The sequence below is a fragment of the Suillus bovinus genome (assembly GCF_016758785.1).
Source record: "Suillus bovinus strain UH-Sbo-P2 chromosome Unknown EDB93scaffold_54, whole genome shotgun sequence".
Classification (NCBI taxonomy): domain Eukaryota; kingdom Fungi; phylum Basidiomycota; class Agaricomycetes; order Boletales; family Suillaceae; genus Suillus; species Suillus bovinus.
The window spans coordinates 199,550-212,024 of record NW_024542110.1 but is presented as its reverse complement, the minus strand read 5'-3'; the positions used below and the strand labels follow the sequence as shown (position 1 = coordinate 212,024).

The 12,475-nt window shown below is 46.9% G+C and overlaps 3 protein-coding genes across 3 annotated transcripts; 1 reads left to right on the top strand and 2 right to left on the bottom strand.

Moving 5' to 3' along the window:
- Nucleotides 1-378: 378 nt before the first annotated feature.
- On the top strand, nucleotides 379-1,569 carry EDB93DRAFT_1322241 (uncharacterized protein; the record flags this gene model as incomplete). The annotated part of the gene is made up of 5 exons (XM_041454952.1): nucleotides 379-457; nucleotides 739-797; nucleotides 846-1,187; nucleotides 1,243-1,365; nucleotides 1,417-1,569. The coding sequence occupies 5 exons, from the start codon at nucleotides 379-381 to the stop codon at nucleotides 1,567-1,569; spliced, it is 756 nt and encodes a 251-aa protein (XP_041304973.1).
- Nucleotides 1,570-1,736: 167 nt separating this feature from the next.
- EDB93DRAFT_1090237 (Vps51/Vps67-domain-containing protein) lies at nucleotides 1,737-2,502 on the bottom strand (the record flags this gene model as incomplete). Its single annotated transcript, XM_041446263.1, has 4 exons — nucleotides 1,737-1,871; nucleotides 1,921-2,006; nucleotides 2,060-2,155; nucleotides 2,214-2,502. The coding sequence occupies 4 exons, from the start codon at nucleotides 2,500-2,502 to the stop codon at nucleotides 1,737-1,739; spliced, it is 606 nt and encodes a 201-aa protein (XP_041304972.1).
- A 7,543-nt stretch (nucleotides 2,503-10,045) lies between these two features.
- Nucleotides 10,046-11,775, bottom strand: EDB93DRAFT_1253126 (uncharacterized protein; the record flags this gene model as incomplete). Its single annotated transcript, XM_041453403.1, has 12 exons — nucleotides 10,046-10,246; nucleotides 10,302-10,359; nucleotides 10,417-10,648; nucleotides 10,705-10,839; nucleotides 10,898-10,957; nucleotides 11,226-11,239; nucleotides 11,297-11,325; nucleotides 11,379-11,417; nucleotides 11,471-11,485; nucleotides 11,538-11,557; nucleotides 11,608-11,640; nucleotides 11,703-11,775. 12 exons carry the CDS (start codon nucleotides 11,773-11,775, stop codon nucleotides 10,046-10,048), a joined length of 909 nt encoding a protein of 302 aa, XP_041304971.1.
- Nucleotides 11,776-12,475: the final 700 nt, after the last annotated feature.

Here is a 12,475-nt window from a genome sequence, read left to right as displayed (position 1 = left end):
CTCGTGGTAACGCTCGAGCATGATTGCCATTCCTACAAGTTACCAATCGGCTGCTGATCGAGGGTGGAAATCTCCAGTGCAATGATACCACGATAAAGGCGCCACTTTACCACCTCCCACAAAGATGTCGATCCACTATTCCTGTTGCATGTTATCACACAAATTCCACAGTACTGGTGTATACAATTACAGCACGCCATTGTAATCTTGCTGTAGATACTTGTGGACTCTGCTGGTGGATGTGGACATAGCGCTTTGACGGACGAGTGCTATAAAATGCCTGCACGGATGCCAAGAACAGGTAAGTTACTATCATCATCCATCATACCTATCTTCTCCAAGTAAAAAAAATGGCTTACTCGTACCCTTTTGCTTTCCATGACGCCAGGCAAACTACACAAGCATCATCTTACTCCACACTCTCCGGAGCACTTGACCCTGTACCGGCTCAGTCAACGTATCATCCCGTTCGGCTGAATGCTACCCCCGATGATGTAGGACTATGCTTATAGATATTTTTTCACTATGCTGACATGTGCGTAATGACAATTTTTAGGGCATACCCATATCTCAGTATTTACGTGCGCAGGCATCGGCAAACCCGGACCTTTCATGTGCCCTCGGCCCTGCACATGGACAACAACACCAATATGTTCGGCCACAGGCCCCCGTATATGCTGTAGGTGACGCGTTTTGGGGTGCTTGCAATCGACTTACGTGTTGTGAATTTGTAGGGAGGACCCATCTCCCCATACTCAGCTGTCCCACATTCGTTCAGTGGCAGCTATGAGGCATCTGTAAGTGCATGTAAAGCACTCGCCGTTATCACTTTCTAATTTCCGAAGTCTGCTCGCTCCACTTACCCATACCCTGAGAGGAACGTTTTGCACCCTGCCAAATATACGACCAACATGCCGCCCGCTGCGCCCCAAAAGATGTACAAGACTGTCATTCCTTCGGGATTTCATCGGCTCCCGCAGCCAGTTATCACTGACAAATCCGCCTCTCCATCATCGTGGAGTAGGATTGGATCCCAGCATGCTGCCATCAAATTTAACAGGAAGGGCGGGGGGACGCCGTTCCGTGTCGACGAACTGACTGAGCTCGAAGATAAGCCAGAGGTGGAAGGAGGCGATGACCAGGTCTTTAGTGGCATAGGGGAGAGATTTATTAAGGTCTTCATTACGGTAAGCTGGAATATCGGACGATTTTTGGCAGTAATCTGATATTCTTCCGTTACAGTGGCCTGGATACAGTCAATTCGTTGTTGAAAGACGGATCTGCACCGAAAATGGAACTCTCAAGAAGGAGAGATTGCTCAAGTTGTTGGCGAAGTACATCGAGGACCTCGTGCACGATATCCACGTACGTCCAAGCGTCCTCACCTTTTTTGTTGGTACTGATCGGCCTGGGCAGCGAAAATCGATAACTGTGGAAAAAGGATACGAGAAATACGGGCTTGAGTGGAAGCCACGTGGGTTTCTCAGTATCTGGAGAGACTGTTTGATTACTAGTCTTGTTCATAAATCGGGATCACACTGGCAGATAGAACTTCATGTAAGGGCTTGATGGGGGCGACGTGCCGGACTTGCGTAACATTATTCCTTATAGTTATATTATGCCATAGCATTAGCAAGCCTGGAGCTTGCGGGTATCCTGTGCAAATGAAACACTCCTTTTGTGACGTTATATATATTTGTGGGCCGGGTCGGTATCCTCGATGACCGCGGAGGCACTTATAAATGGGAGCTGCCATCTGCAGACTGAGGCTGTTCCTCGATGGAAACTTTCGCGCCCAAGCGAGATATCTCTGAGAATGCTGCCTTGAGTAGGTCAAGGTCTGCGTCCAAGCCCTCCGCCCGTGTCTTCATCTACAAAGAAATGAGACTACATAAAGATAGACCTTGTGAATTTACGAACCGCGGCTATGGTATCGCTAGCTGCAATCAGCTCATGATGGTGGTTATAAACAAGAGACTGCCTATCGCCATCAAGTTGTCGTATTTCTGAACATCCAAGTTCGTGAGTGAACGTCTCACACGATTTAGATGACACAAACCTGTCAATAGGTCATTCTCTCGTTTCAACAAAGCCGACAGAGACGATGCGGTTATAAGTTGTTCGTAGTACGATTTTGCGTCAAAGGCCGCTGAATCTTCAGTAGCATGATGAATGAGAATTGAAGTTGAGCTTTATGACTTTCAAAAGCATACCTAAATCCATGGGGTCGTCTGATCTCCCAGGTAGAGGTAGTGGTGGGCCTACTCCAAGACCATAGTGTTTCCTCAAGAGATCTCTAGCCCGAGACTTTGCAAGGGGTCCTGGAGGTGTTTTCGTACGAGGCGTTTGTCCAACACCAAGTGAGGATCGGCGAGAGTTGGAGGGAATGACGGTTGAAGAGCTTTGAGGTGACGTTGGCCGCAGTGGAGACGAGACCACTCTAGGAGCTGACTTCACACGTTGGGTTGTCGGGGATGTGGGTGTAGACTGTGTGGTGGACATGAGGGTGTCAAGCGATGATTATAAGCTCAGGCTAATGCTAATTAGCGGTATCGGAGCCCGATGAGACGCGATCACGTGCCTGTATCATTTCGGCAACAACTCCGACATCAAGCAATTCTGAAATCACTAGGCCGCCGCTCAATTGCAAGCCCATGTTCACTGACGTGGCGAGGACGATCGAGGACGTCCGGGAAATGGAAACTCTAGGTCTAGTCTACGTAGAGTCTATTATGGGTCCTGTCTGGGTCCTGTCTGGGGGTGTGCCAGCCACCCGGCCAGATTGAAGCGGAGTTCAATTCCAAATCAGGAAGATGTGAGTCAGCTTGGAAGTCACGCGTCACGACTCACGTCCAGTGAGTACTCACACACACGCACGACGACTGCGCCAGCCCCTAGCTCGTCTAGACTCGTAACTAGTCTGATTGTGCGTCAATTTGAGATGGTGAGAATTTATTGACGTAGTCAGACTGGTCGAACTCAGAGTGATTTGGCAGGCCAAGCGAGGAATTTGAAATTTGGCAGATGCCGATATGCCGCTTTGGGTAGCATTATGATCTGGACTACCACGGTGCGGCACGACCGCTGAGCACCAGGCCTAATATAGCTCGTCGACATTCACCGCGACGACCACGCACCCGGCGGGGCCATGGATGTCGTCACTCACTTTGCGGGACTCTCCAATGAAGCCGAACTCGCAGGCCTGTTATATTTGTCTTTAACCCGCTTCGTTAACTCAGCCAGTATGATCAAAGATGACATCCTCCTTCCTCAGCCTTACGGAATTTCTACCTCCTTGGCGCCTCATTTTCTACCACCCAGCACCACCAGATTTCTAGGCGAATCTTTTGGTCTTTCTCAACATAGGAAACAGCAAGCGGGAGGCGGAGGGTGGTATACCGTAGGCGTTACAAGCTGACTCATATCGTCCCGATTTGGAATTGAACTCCGCTTCAATCTGGCCGGGCGGCTGGCACACCCCCAGACAGGACCCAGACAGGACCCATATAGACTAGACCTAGAGTTTCCATAAACCTTACATTCACGGACGATCAAGGTGCCTTGCAACCTCTTTCGGGATCTAGGAGCTCCAACTTCAAGCACCACTCATACTACCACGACCAATTCTCTCCATGGTCACCGTACTAATTTTAATCTCCACACCTACTATGCTACGTCAATGCTTCCTCGCGGCCACGTCAAATTCAACCCTTCATGTCAACAGTACTTACAACTGTCAGCCTACCTTGGGTGTGTTTTCAATCTGTCAACATGACTGATTTTCTCCCAGTGTCGTCCATGGGCGAGGCATTCTGAGGGTTCCAACTGAAATAATCTAGATTAACCGCCGCGTGTTGGAGCCTCATCCCCTACTTTGACCGCTCAGGTACGTCATTTGATTGACGCTCCTTGAAAACTTAAATTTTGACAAGTGGCAGGCCTACAGGGATACGATAGCTTATCTTCTAGCCTCTGTGCAGAATACTCGACCTTCACATTCTTTAAGTGAGCAATGCTTTCATGACTCTTTGTTGTTGCAACGTGTCACACGTGGGACGGGAATCACTAAACACTCCGCCCACATGCCAGCTGAAGAAGAAACCGCTTAAACCTGAATATGAAACATATACGAACGTTTGAACACTTGCGCTGATGCCTCACATGCGCATCATAATGGCTACGCCCCAACGGGCCCATAGTGGTCATGCGGTACCTACTTCAAACAACAGGCTGAATCTAGTTGGTCACTCATTGTTGCGAGTTGGCTTCGTACGGTGACATTTTGTTCCTCGCCAAATCGTTAGAAATTATTTCACAAGGCAGATCTCATTAGGTGGCAATATGCTTGGCATTGACCTTGCTTCGGATGCTGATATCTCGGTCCACGACCAATTGCCAATAGACCATGCTTCATACGGTAAATTTTGGTGGCATTCAACTGGAATTGCGAGTACATCAATTTGAAGGGGCATTTCAGTAGTCCTCCTACATAAGGAACGGTATTCAGCACGTAAAGGCAAAGCATCTTCTTCCTTCAATCTACCTGAGCTCGTACTAGTATCACATCCTCACGAACAATGCGTTTCTCCTTTGTCCTTGCCGCAGTCGCTGTTTTAACAGCATTCATACCTGCTGCCAGTGCGGACTACTGTGAAGACTGGTGTTGGGTTGATAAGAATTGCAGGGGCTGCCAGTGGGGGGAGCACTGCGTGAGTATGAGTAGTTTGTATCTAACCAAACAACTCACCGCCGTGGTAGTTCTTCTTCACATGCGTCCAGAATGCATAGTATGGCGGTGAGTTGTGTTCAGCAGTTTCACATCTGTGCAGTATGATTGATGACACGTAAAGCGATGAGATGCTCGGCCATCACTTGGGGGTGAGAGAAGGACTTGGTGACGGCAGAGGCGAAATTTAGAGTGATTATGCCACAGTTGTGATGATATCCCCTTTTTTTGAAGAAGTTACTTGAGGTAGAGAGTTCTTATGGTGTTAGTTGGTGGATTGTAGCATCAGCGAACCTGTGAGGAAAGTAGATCACAGGTTTCGTGTCATTATTATGCATTACTTGTTGTAAGTGCAGGGCATCTGTGATGCATTAATCGTACAACCATAGCCCTCCTTGATGCATCCCTCTTGCATCTCCCGCGTCTCGCTGATGCCACACTGATGCCGCACTGATGCATCCCGCCTTCCCGCCCTTTGCATCTCCTGCGTCTTGTTGATGCCATGCTGATGCATCCCGCCTTCCTGCCCTTGTGGTGCGTTGCCTCCCGCCCTTACAGTGCGTTGCCGACGCATATGAGTTCCTCTAGCCAGTGTTGCGGACATGTTACAATAGATAGATCTAGCTACTAACTACATTCATGACATGTTCCCCCGACTGATCCTGCATGTTCACAAAAGTCAGTGTTTGAGCCCAATGCGCCTCACACGAGGCTGCCAATTGTCGGGGTAAGTTTGCCTGGCGCTTTGTGTATGCTATACACCCATCCTCATGCTGTGTGTCGGTTGGTACAGCTTTATCTCGTCTTGCATCTCACGGCTCTGCTTCCCATCGCAGGAATGCCACTATGCACCGCATTTCCTCTTGCAAAAGTTCTACTTCTTCCTGCCATCGCATTGCATGAGCTCTTGCTTTGCACCAGTCTAATTTCAACCTCCACACCTACTACCTATGCTACGTCAATGCCTCCTCGCGGCTGCGTCGAATTCAACCTCAACAGTAATTACAACTGTCAGCCTAACTTGGCTGTGTTTTTAATCTATCACCATGACTGATTTTCAAACAGTGTCCTGACGGAAGGTCTAGGCATTCTGAGGGTTCCAACTGAAATAATCCAGAGCAACCGCCGCATGTTGGAACCTCATCCCCTACTTTGACCGCTCAGGTGCGTCATTTGACTGACGCTCCTTGAAAACTCAAATTTTGACAAGTGGCAGACCTACAGGGATACGATAGCTTATCTTCTAGCCTCTGTGCAGAACATTCGATCTTCACATCCTTTAAGTGAGCAATGCTTCCATGGCTCTGTTGTTGCAACGTGTCACACGTGGGACGGGAATCACTGAGCACTCCGCCTCACATGCCAGCTGAAGAAGAAATTGCTTAAACCTGAATATGAAACATATACGAACGTTTGAACACTTGCGCTGATGCCTCACATGTGCGTCATAATGGCTAGGCCCCAACGGGCCGTTATGCATGTCGCACACATTTGTTGCATTCAACGAGGGACATAGTGGTCATGCGGTACTTACTTCAACCAACAGGCTGAACCTAGTTGATCACTCATTGTCGCGCATTGGCTCCGTAAGGTGACATTTTGTTCCTCGCCAAATCGTTAGAAATTACTTCACAAAAACAGATCTCATTAGGTGGCAATATGCTTGGCATTGACCTTGCTTCGGATGCTGATATCTCGGTCCACGACCAATTGCCAATAGACCATGCTTCATACGGTAAATTTTGGTGGCATTCAGCTGGAATTGCGAGTACATCAATTTGAAGGGGCATTTCAGTAGTCCTCCTACATAAAGAACGGTGTTCAGCACGTAAAGGCAAAGCATCTTCTTCCTTCAAATCTACCTGAGCTCGTACTAGTATCACATCCTCACGAACAATGCGTTTCTCCTTTGTCCTTGCCGCAGTCGCTGTTTTAACAGCATTCATACCTGCTGCCAGTGCGGACTACTGTAACGACTGGTGTTGGATTAATGAGAATTGCAATGGCTGCGAGTGGGGGCCGTATTGCGTGAGTATGAGTAGTTTGTATCTAACCAAACAACTCACCGCCGTGGTAGGTCTTCTTCACATGCATCGATCATGAGTAGTATGGCAGTGAGTTGTTGTGTTTAGCATTTTCACATCTGTGCAGTATGGTTGATGACACGACACGTAAAGCGATGAGGTGCTCAACCGTTGGGGGTGAGATAAGGACTTGGTGACGGCAGAGGCAAAATTTGGAGTTGCAATGATATCTTCTTTTTTTGAAGAAGTTACTGGAGGTAGAGAGTTCTTATGGTGTTAGTTGACAGATTGCAGAGAGCCGGTTCTCCGATATGGATTTTCTGGGCAAAGAATCATAGAGAAAGAACAGACTATTCACCGTAGATCTAACTTTGCTTTGAAAAAGTTGTCGAGCAGCCGCTGTACGATTTCATCAAGTGGCTTTGGTTCAGTGTTCTGCTGGTCACTGACCGTGGTGTCCGTTCAGTGAACGCAAAGGGCGTGAAAGTCGGCGACAGTCGATGATGTTCACTTGAACGTGAACGTATCGGGTACCATGGGTCCTTGTTTCTTATATAGAAACTGACTTCAACGCTATAGATAATCATAGTATCGAGCTCGCATGTACAACTACTCACAATACTCAGGTCCAGACGTATCTAGTTCAGCATACGAACGAACATCACTTTTCATTTCACACGTCCTCGCCTTTTTCGCTGCATCTGATGGTATCATTGATGGATATTCTAAATGTTTCTCTGTTAATCAAGGTGAGCTGGCGCTTCAGCCCAAATGGAGTCTCACTGGTCGGCTATGTTGTTTGGCTGGGACTTGACCCACCTTGAACTTGACATCGTAAGAATTGAGCACACCTACTGAGAGTTTAGATATTCGCCAGAGACTGTAAAGTTCAAAGTTGTATAAATAAGTATTGCAAATTCGACTTGGTATATTGTACGCACGGGGTTTGAAAATTTGCAGGCACCGAGCTCATCCTTCGACCTTACATCGGGCAGGCAGTGGACAACTTTTGCGAGTACCTGAAAAACAACAACATCAAGTTCAAAGGAGGCCCAGGCAGCCCCTCCAGTCCAAGTTCTGTTCGATCGTTCAAAGTTCCGGCACAGGGAAATCGAGACTGATCATTGAGGTTAGGTTTATAAAGTGCATGCTCATATGGGTGAGGCTAAAATGGTACGTCCATGGATATATCCACGTGCGTCCAAACGTACTCACCTTTTTTTGTTGGTACTGATAGACCTGGGCAGCGAAAATCGATAACTGTGGAAAAAGGATATGAGAAATATGGGGCCACCGTACTAGTTTTAACCTCCACACCTACTAGTACCTATGCTACGCCAATATTGCCTCCTCGCGGCTGCGTCAAACTCCACCCTGCATGTCAGCAGTCCAACTGTCAGCCTAACTTAGATATGTTTCAATCTGTTACCGTAGTCGAGTGTCCTAACGGAATCAGATATCGTACACTGCAGTCGTCCATGGGCAGTAGTAAAGTGATTAACAAAGCATTCTGAGGGTTTCAACAGAAACAGCCACGTATTAAGAACCTCATCCCCTACTATGACCGCTCAGGTGCGTCATTTGACTGATGCTCCTTGAGAACTCAAATTTGACAAGTGGCAGGTCTACAGGAATATGATAACTCTGGCCTCTGTGCAGACCACTAGACATTCGCATGCTTTAAGTGAGTAATGTTTCCATGACTCTCTTTGTTATTGCAACGTGTCACACATGGAACTGGCGTCACTGAGCACTCCGCCTCACATGCCAGCTGAAGAAGATATTGCGTAAACCTGAATATAGAATACATATGAACAAACGTTTTAATACTTGCACTGAAGCGTCATTGTGACCAGTTGGCTTCGTAAGGGGATATTTTGTTCCATGCCAGATTGCCAATAGGCCTTGCTTCATAAGGTGAATCTTAGGTGGCACTCAGCTGGAATTCCGAGTACATCATTTTGAAAGGGCACTTCAGATGGAGGTAGTCCTCCTGCATAAAGAACGGTATCCAGCATGTAAAGTCAAGGTCTACCTGAGCTCATACTAGTATCGCATCCTCACGAACAATGCGTTTCTCTTTTGTCCTTGCCGCAGTCGCTGTTTTAACAGCACTCATACCTGCTGCCAGTGCGAGCTCCTGTGAAGACTGGTGTTGGGTTGATAAGAATTGCGATGGCTGCGAGTGGGGGCCGTATTGCGTGAGTATGAGTAGTTTGTATCTAACCAAACAACTCACCGGCGTGGTAGGTCTTCTTCACATGCACCGATCATCCATAGTATGGCGGTGAGTTGTGTTCAGAAGTTTCACATCTGTGCAGTATGTTTAATAACACGACGCATAAAGCGATGAGATGCTCAACCGTGGGGGGTGAGATAAGGACCTGGTGATGGTAGAGGCGAAATTTAGAGCGATTATGCAGTTGCTATGATATCTCCTTTCTTTGGAGAAGTTACTGGAGGTAGAGAGTTCTTGTGGCGTTAGTTGACAGATTGCACAGAGCCGGTTCTCTGATATGGTTTGCTAGGGAAAAAATCATCGATAAAGAACGGAGTATTCACCGTAGATCTAGCTTTGCTGTGAAAAAATTGTCGAGCAGCTGTACGATTTCAGTAATTGGACTTTGAAAAAGCAGGATACTGGCCACTTCGAGTTGGAGCACTGGGACGCAGCTGACGCCCGGGTCCAGGTGCGAATAACACACAATGTCGCACAAGTGGGAATCCGTGTACATGAAGGGGCGGAATGATCGTTCATCATAATGAAGTAGTCTGGGCCCTGGGGCATGGACATTGGGAACAATATTAAATAATATTCGAACGAATAACCGAACGGGCGCACGCGATCACGTGCCTGCGTAACTTGATCGCGCCAACACACCATTTGAATGCTTCACGGTTACGAGGCAACCAGAGGTATGTTGTAAGTCGCAAGTTGTCCTCGAGGATGAGAAGAAAGAGCAAATCACAACTTGCACGCTAACACGGCAGCCCCCTGTGACTTGCCAAATCAATCGTACGAACTATTATCACATAGGGAACAGGACCTGTCGTTAATGCAACTAGTTCCAGTAGAAATATCCAAGTTGTCGATTTGTCGATTAAAATATCATCAGCACGTATAACGAATCACTCCGTTAATACCACAACGAACAATTGTCCAGACAAATGTCTCATTGAAATCCAAGTCGTACACCAAATAAATGAGTCAACACCATCAAAAAAGTGGAAGTAAATAATAGCAAATTCCCCTGCTACTTGTAAAGCACTAGACAACCGTTAACGTCACCGAGCATTACACACTGTTCCCAGTCGATATATGCACGCGCTGCTGGAAAGAAATCGAGGTCATACCAGTTACTACATCGGAATTGGCCACGAGTTTTGCGTGGTACTCTCGAACGCCGAGGATCAGGCGTGGTCCCAGCACAAACATCTGCACAACCTCCAAGATCGCAAGAAACCCCGAATAAATCTGAGCGTCCAGGGAATATCCCTGGAGAAACGATGAAACATAGCCGCATGCAGAAGTAACTGGAAGATCGACACACCGTTGAAAGTGTTGGAGATAAATCAATGATGAGCTCGAAGCAAGAAACAGCAACAAAGCTACCACGTCCGACTCTTCAGTGGATAAAAGGAACGATAATCAAAATATGAGCTTACCTCGCAAAGTAAAGCACGTGAGTTTGTATCAACACTGTGAGACAGTCCTTGATAATCCCTCTTGCCGAATGTTGCCGCAGTTCACGGAAGTGTTGTACCGCGATCCAGAGTGTAAGACACAGTGTGAGAACCTCCCACACTGTGTTGAGTATCCAACAAACAGAACCCAGATGTGAGACATCTTCCGTATCTGCAACCGAACATTGATAAGTGCCGGAGAGAATAAGTTCCTCTGTCATTCATCAATGAGCCCTATGAAAGTTTGTTTTCATCCACAATTAAACGCACCTTCTGAAGAATGCAACATTGTCATTACGACTGCCACTCCATCGAAAATGTTGATAGCCAGGAAGGCAACAATGAGAAGTATCAGGATATTTCTGGATCCTTGATACATGGCATGCAACCGAGTGATGATGATAACTTGCAGGATGTTTCAGCCAAGTCAGCATCGCCGAGGTCTCGCACGTGCCAATCTCACCCCACAGCATAGACAACATCAAAACAAACACCCAATCCAATACGATGAACATAATCCAGCCTGACGAAAAATCCAGTTAGCGATCAATCTAGTAGCACACACTCTAAAGAGACTCGCATCTGTGGCGGTATAGCATGGCAGTCATTAGTAAACTAAGAAGTTAGTAAAGAACCGCACCCACTGCTACAGGGCATCACGGTTAATTAGAGGGAAATAGTAAGCGTCTGTTCAGAATACTCACTGTATCTGTCAACGGGATGGTCGGAACATAGTCTGTATGCCGTTTGTCAGGAGAAGCCAAAACATCAAATCTACCAAGAGAGCATACTCAGCATGTTCAGGCTGATTATAGACGATTAGCACAGCACCAATTGTTTACTAGTAACTTTCAAAACATACGCAGCATATACGATTCCAAGGTAGCGCACCTAGGATACTTTCAAGTCAGCACAATTGCGACAGACAACTTGAAGGTACATACACTGAGATACAGCACTGTCATTAGGGACCAACGCTGCCTCTGTAATTAAGTGAACCTCCATGTGTGTTCTTCTGAGATGAGATTGTACTCACCCAAACTAATTCGACCTATAAAGCCATTCTTAGACAGATGACTGCTCCGGTCATGGCATCGACATACCTCTTGTCCAAAAGTAAGTGCTGAAGATACTTGTAAGATACCAATAGCTATTTAATATTGTCGTGCTCACCCCAATCATACATCACTCCAACGAAGGCGGCAACTGTGAAACCGCAGTCAAGATTAGATTGAGTCAGCTTCGAAATCCAACTACTCTGCACGAACGAAAAAAATAGCTTGAAAAACGATATGCATTGATGGTTGGCCACCAAGTGGGATCATTTGAGACTACGGTCATATTGGTAGAGAATGGGTGTGGGTAAAAAGTGAACTTGGTGATGTATGATGGTGGCATCCGTGCTAGTTATACCACCATTCGGCGCTTAGAATGACCAAAACGAATTCGAGAGATGGTATCTATTTGTGCGTTGGTTACCCGACGCTAGTATTTTGACGTCAAAAAAGATGAACTCAATTCACCTCTCAACGTAGATGTTGCGCCGGTCGGATACTTGGACACCGCAAAAGATTGAACAACATCAAGAACTATTCATGATCTTGTCAACTTGCTTCCAATGCCGTTTTGCTACACGGGCATCAGTCCATGTACGACCTCATCTGGTTGACACATACTGATCATGGTGCGACTATCGAAAAAAGCCTGTCATCTTTTTTCCTTTTGCCTCGCCAGCACAGCCCCGGAGAGCATAACAGCTCATATAAGGTCACTCGACAAACATGTGTCCTACCCAGGCCACCAAAACCTCCCTGCGAGCACATATCTTGATGTGCCATTTCATCCTTAGGCCATCTGTCGCCTAACGTGCATCCTCTCTGCTTTGCCTCGGAAATTGGGCTATCGTATCATCAGGATGCTAGAAATGGTGAGCGCAGACTACTTGATGTATCGCAAAGTTGATGTGGTGGTGAAACGCATCTGATTTCACCCGGTTAGAATTGTGCGATTGATATGCGATGATACAACATCACCCCTGAGA